The sequence below is a fragment of the Psittacula echo genome (genome assembly GCF_963264785.1).
Source record: "Psittacula echo genome assembly, chromosome: 4".
NCBI lineage: Eukaryota > Metazoa > Chordata > Aves > Psittaciformes > Psittacidae > Psittacula > Psittacula echo.
Genome location: NC_137738.1, coordinates 1,390,232 through 1,396,231, shown reverse-complemented (window position 1 = coordinate 1,396,231; position 6,000 = coordinate 1,390,232). Strand labels below are relative to the sequence as shown.

General features: G+C 38.0%; 1 protein-coding gene across 2 annotated transcripts in view; it reads right to left on the bottom strand.

Moving 5' to 3' along the window:
* Positions 1-2,614: 2,614 nt before the first annotated feature.
* The window catches only part of SYT14 (synaptotagmin 14), a gene marked incomplete at both ends in the record, with an annotated part of 78,008 nt that continues 74,622 nt past the window's right edge, over positions 2,615-6,000 (bottom strand). The window contains 2 exons of one of the 2 annotated variants that reach the window (XM_080616148.1): positions 2,615-2,928; positions 4,038-4,094. In XM_080616148.1, the coding sequence (XP_080472274.1) occupies positions 2,615-2,928; positions 4,038-4,094 (371 nt within the window). The remainder of the gene's footprint in view (positions 2,929-4,037; positions 4,095-6,000) is intronic. The other variant, XM_080616147.1, reaches the window with a different exon arrangement.

Here is a 6,000-nt window from a genome sequence, read left to right as displayed (position 1 = left end):
GAAGTTACATCATCTAGAGAGATTCCTCCGTCCAAATGTGCCCAACATATACACAGAGACAATAAATCTCTACTGTGTAAATTAAGATTTTAGTGTCTTAGAAATCTGAATGGTTGGATGTAAAATTCAAGCAGTGCAACCTCCAAACAGAAAGCCAAGTCATGACACAGTTTAGTTTAGTTTGGTTCTGTAAGAGGTTATTTGCTGCACCTTCCAAACTGACTTCTTCATTTATTCAGTGGTGGTGGTAAGTATATTCTCCACTGGAATTAATTTGTTCAGTTCTTGCTGTGTAAATACTGTACATCATTTCATAAAGCAAAACCTGTACAACCATCAAGAGACAACTTTTGGCTTTAAGAAAGAGTATCCAAATATCCACAAACAGAATGAGTAAAAACACTTCCACACCCATTAAAAAATCGCTATTGAACAGCGTCGATGTCTGTGTTTCTATGATACGGAAAGCTGAAAGGATTGGGAAAATCTGAGCATTTTCCTTATGCATATAAAATTCATGTTGGTTTATTAAACTCTACACTCAATATTACATTGCACAAACTGAGCAACAAAAAGGACTGAAAGAGAGAACCTGCACTGTATTACTGCAAGACCATTCCTGGTTAAAGACAGTTTTTGCATTACCTGTAGTTAGTAAACAAAGCTTCTGTAAATGAAGCAGCAGCGCAATACCAGGGGACAAAAACCCGAAGAGGCCTGTAATAACGTTTTAAATCTCTAAATCAATAAAACCTGAAAGCCTGGCTCTGCAAAGAAACCCCTCCAAAGGCACCAAATTAACCATGAAGTGGAATTACAGTGTCTATTAAAAAGGACTTCATGAAATTGTTAATCAGTGTGAGAACGTGAGACCCACGTGATACATCTTTATTGTAGAATACTCACGGTCTCGATCTCACTGTACTTGACTGTCTGTATACCCTAAAGCCAGGATTGTTTACACGTATTATATAGAAAATCAAGAGAAAAACACTTGTCCTAATGAGAATGCTCTAGGCTATCACTAATTCTCTCAACACAATCCAAAATTTCACCCTTCTAACCACCAAGTCCTACACCAGTCACTGAGATCCCATATTAGTAAGACATCACCATCATTTAGAAGAAAAGAAATCCCTTGCTTTCCATACAGCAACAATTAAATGAAACTTAGAATTACACAGAAAAAGAGTGCTTGAATTGGGAAGCTCTTTAAAAAAATGTTTTCCAATAATCCACAGCGAATATAACATGAATTATATTCATCAGCCAGTAAATTAGCGTGATTCCCACTAACGTATCTGGGACAAATAGGAATCTCAGAACCACTGGTATTCCCCCAATTTCCTCGGAAGCCATGAGGGTTTATCTGACGGCAAGCTTGCTTGGGATACTGTGGCTTCTCAATCGTCATTAGAAAGCTGTGTTTCCCAACGTGAACATAAGCAAAGCAATCTTCTACTTTGAGTGTGAACATTCATTCAATTGCTGGCAAATCTCTACAAAAATAACTCACTGAGGGTTCTCTTCTCCAAGAAGAAAGGTAAAAACTCCTCGTCTGTTTTCTACTTCCAACAAATAGCATATGGTATTCCCTAAAACAGCTCAGAAGAGATTCAAACGGATACCTATTTCAATCAAAGCCACAGCATTTTGCATTCAGGCAGAGTAGTTCATCTGCTGCTACTTCCTTCACGTCTCTCAACCTAGCTTCCGACTGCTGACATCTTAAAGAAACTCGTATCAATTTGTTTAATGAAAAGATATTTTAGTGAAGTCGTGCTCTATGAGCTTCCTACACTGGAATACACGAATACAGGAAGTGCTTTCAACAGAAAGTTACATAGTTTTACAGTACAACCTGTCTAAGGAGATTTGGAAGGGACCAAACTACTGGTCTCTTTGGATTAGGCAGAAGTACAGGCAAAAGGGAAAACCCCAATTTATGCCATATATAGAGCTCGTTCCTGTCACAGATTGAAGAAACATGAGTTTGATGCCAAAGTTCACCTGTTGCCCAAATGCTAAGACTTTTCAAACCAACTGCGTATCAAAAAATGAGAACTTATTTGTACTCAGCTCCTGGAAAGAAACTCAGTGTAAACCAACAGTATCGAAATATTTGCTATATTATCAAGTCTTCTCCACCGGTGGGTTTTAATTTTGCTCTACAGGTCATTCAGTTATCCTCAAAGTGCAAATTATTGACCTTTAATCTGAACACAGGCAGGTCGGAAGCTACAGTGTTAGAGCGATACAAAAATTACACAAGGAGGAGCTTACATTGATTTGGAGAACCTTATGTAAAATGTTTCTGAATCCAAAACCACAAAACAAACCCAAACAAATACAGCATCAGGTAGATGGGAGAGGGACCACTAACGTATCTGTGTACAACAAGGCTTCTCTGTCACCGAGGAAGCGTACGTAGGACTCTAAGTGAAGATTAGCTATTAAATCCCGCCAGTTTGCATGTTGTGCATTCTTTATGATGGAATGTTGACCTCAGCTTTCATTTTTCACTTCCACAACGAATCTGTTGATTGTTACCAGGGATGATCATCTTCTGGAGACCAAAATCTCTTAGAACCACGACTGCACTTTGTGCCATCCGTTACGATTCTAGTAAAGTATGCCATCTACATACTTGCTGTCCTTTAGATTCTTTCATTTCAGTCCAGTGATTGAGTTCATCTTCTCCTGAGCTGTTGAGACCTAAGGAAATCCACCCTATCATCTCTTTTCGCTTCATGCTGCGCTTATTATACACAGACAGTATGAGTGTCACATCTGAAAGCTGAAACAGTGCCACTTGGAAAACAAAGGTTTCTTTGTATACTGGGTTTGGCTGTCCTCGGCGGATTGACGTTTTGCATTTGGACATCTCTTGCCCCATCGAGTTCAGCAGTGTTAACTTAACATACGTATCTACAAAATAAATCATATTGTGGAACGTCAGATTATCTCAGAACCAAAGTTTTTGAGAACGAGAGGTTTACAAGACACAAGGATATGGTGTATACCAGGCTGACTGAACACAGCTTAGTCTAGACACACGGAAAGGTGACAAGTAAGCAAAATATTACAAACACACTAACAAATTAATCAGCTTCAGTACTATGTAAATGGGTTAAGTTAAAGGTATACCTCATAATCCTCTTCCCATCAACCCCTCTTATTTGTACTGAACAAACTTAAATTGCATTAACACTTAGCAAGCTCCAACTAGCCACAGCACTGTGAAGCATACCACTGAACTTCCAGAGAATAGGAATAAAGAAAATGGAATGAAGGCAACTAATGAAGATTAAAGAAATAATGTTGGTAAAACAGCCAGAATGAAATGCTTAAGAATAATCTCTGCATGGATGTGGCTCTCACTTTGGACTTTTCAGTTTGAGATATTTTAAAGACCTAAATGTAGTAAAGTGCATTTAAAGGTGGAAGTTTACACGATACAACCCTATTAATTTGTACCTTCACGAAGGAATACATTTAATACACCTTTAAAGAGAAATAAGGTTTTGCATAATTCGTACACTGCTCTTAGGAGGTACATTTAAGAAGCTGATGCAGCTGGGGTTAGCACACACTGGGTGTTAGTATTTGGGTAAAGCTCTACTTTCATTTGACTAGGATGGCACCAAGCCATGCTCCAGCAGGATGTGTATTCCATGAAGTTAACTCATATTCTAAGAAATATAGAGCTGTATAAAACAATCTGGTGTTTCATTCTTTATATCTGTCATGTTCATGTTAATGAATAATAGTATTGGAAGACTGGAGTGATTTTATGTAGATTTGATGGAAGATTTCTGTAAAAAGAAACACAAGGAATATTTTCACTTTGCAGGTACACTGAAATCCCAACATCCATAATCAGAGATAAACGCAGCTGGTACATTACAGAGTGCCACAAATAATAAACATATACTTTCATAAACCAATATGGTAGGCAGCTGTGCATAGCTTTACTGCTGGCAAGTTTTCTTTTGCATGAAAAAGACAACATTCAATTAGTTGCTTCAAGAACTCACCTCGGATTATATAAACCTGTCCACCTATCAAGTGTTTTAGACAACAGAACAGTCCGTCTGACAACGGGGGGTGGAAAGCAGTAAAAGAAATAATGACCAGATGTCAATAGTTGGGTGAGAGAGGATCAAAGGTTAAAGTTTAAGAGGAAACACTATTCCCTGGAGTGGAAGAACACAAAACCTTAGTAGCATAGAGCAGAGAAAGGATCGAACAAAAGGACTGCTGGGTAAAATTTAATGAAATGAAACTTTTTGTACAGTTTTTGTGTAATCTTTAACAAAAATTACACTTCTTACATAATGGAATACCTTAGCACTGATAGCTACTGGATTCTACAGCACACTCAACATAGAAAGAATCATGCAAATGACTAGGCAATAGAAGACTGGGTAAAAAAAATCACTGTAGCTTTTATCAAACCTTATGCTTTTTCATGCAAACTCCAGCATATTAAGAAAAACTGCACACAGTAGTTATACTTCATATATAAAAAGCAATAAAATGAAAAATCACTGAACTGAAAACTAAGCTGGTTTTGCCCTTAGCTTTTATAGTTTCATATATTTTATTGTAATACTTCAGTTCTTGAATAGTGACAGACTTGGGCACAAGAATGATTCTGATCTCATCTCTAAAAATAGCTGAGGGATGCTTACATCTGAAATTCAGCTCCGGGCCTCTATTTAAAACGTAAAGATCTCACTTGTTTGAATCCATGTATTTATGGATTTAATGTGCATGTGCATGCATACACACACATTCATTTGATGTGCAAAAGCTCACACCCCGTTTCAACAGCGTTTGGAAGAATACTAAGAAGCGTCTTTTTCTCAGACAAACTATTAACTGCCACACAGAGAAACAAAGACACGTATCTCTCTTCACAACAAGTCCTGACCAAATACTTGCCTGCTCTAAATATTAAGAACTTAGCTATCTGTAGGGATTCTACAAAGACAAGCATAAGCCACTACTGTTTCTTCTCTAAGGGAACACATGGTCCCTTCTCTCCCATTCATTCCTTCCTTCCCTCACTCCAGTATCCTTGTGCCTTCTTGGCTCTCCCCATCTATTTCTATGCTTTGTCCCAAATAGGTGACTCTGGGACAGCTACCTAACTATATGAAAGTATTAGAGATTCTTTCACTTTCCTTCTCCGGCCACGTTAACAAAGTCTAGCTCCATCAGCGTGAATAGTATAGAGAAAGCAAAGCAGAGTTAAGGCTGAGCCAAATGTAATAACTGAATAGAAGAAAACATGGGTCAAGAAAGGAAGAGGAAAGCACCAGTCTCAAGTTGTTTGGCTTACTTCCTGAACTCTGAAGACAAAGTGAGATGTGCAAACCACTTACAAAGTGTTGGCAGCCTGCTACATAATCTAGTAATGCCAGATAATCTGCTAGTGCCATACAAATCTGGGGATTAAGAAACAGAAGGGCTAAAACCTGAGCCCTCAACTGAAACCAACAGGAACAGGAAGGTGTGTCTGGCTACAACTTATGTCCATCAATCAGCCTCATCATGTAAAAACCAATACAAAATAAATGTGATACAAGTTCATTACAGAACTTTCTCAAGCTATATCAAAGAATTAGACAGTATAAACATTCTGTGTGTGACATGCCATCTGCCTCCAATTTAGAAGTATATAGAGTTCACAGATATTTCAGACAAATGTATTTTTGAACAAATGCTTGAGCACACAATTCAAGTCCTTTCTGATGGTGAATATTCCTTCTGCACAAAATGCCAAAGGTCTCAATTTGTTTCTCTGCTGTCTTCACTGACATTCCCAAGCTACATACATAACCACCACTTCTACAGAGGCATAAAAGCAATTACAGTCTGCAGTATCAACTCCTCTAGGAAAAGCAGTAAGTGCTCAGAATGTTTATATTACCATTAGCTGGCATGTACTTTCTCTTTAAATACTAACTTTTTATTCTTGGCCTGTGATGCGAG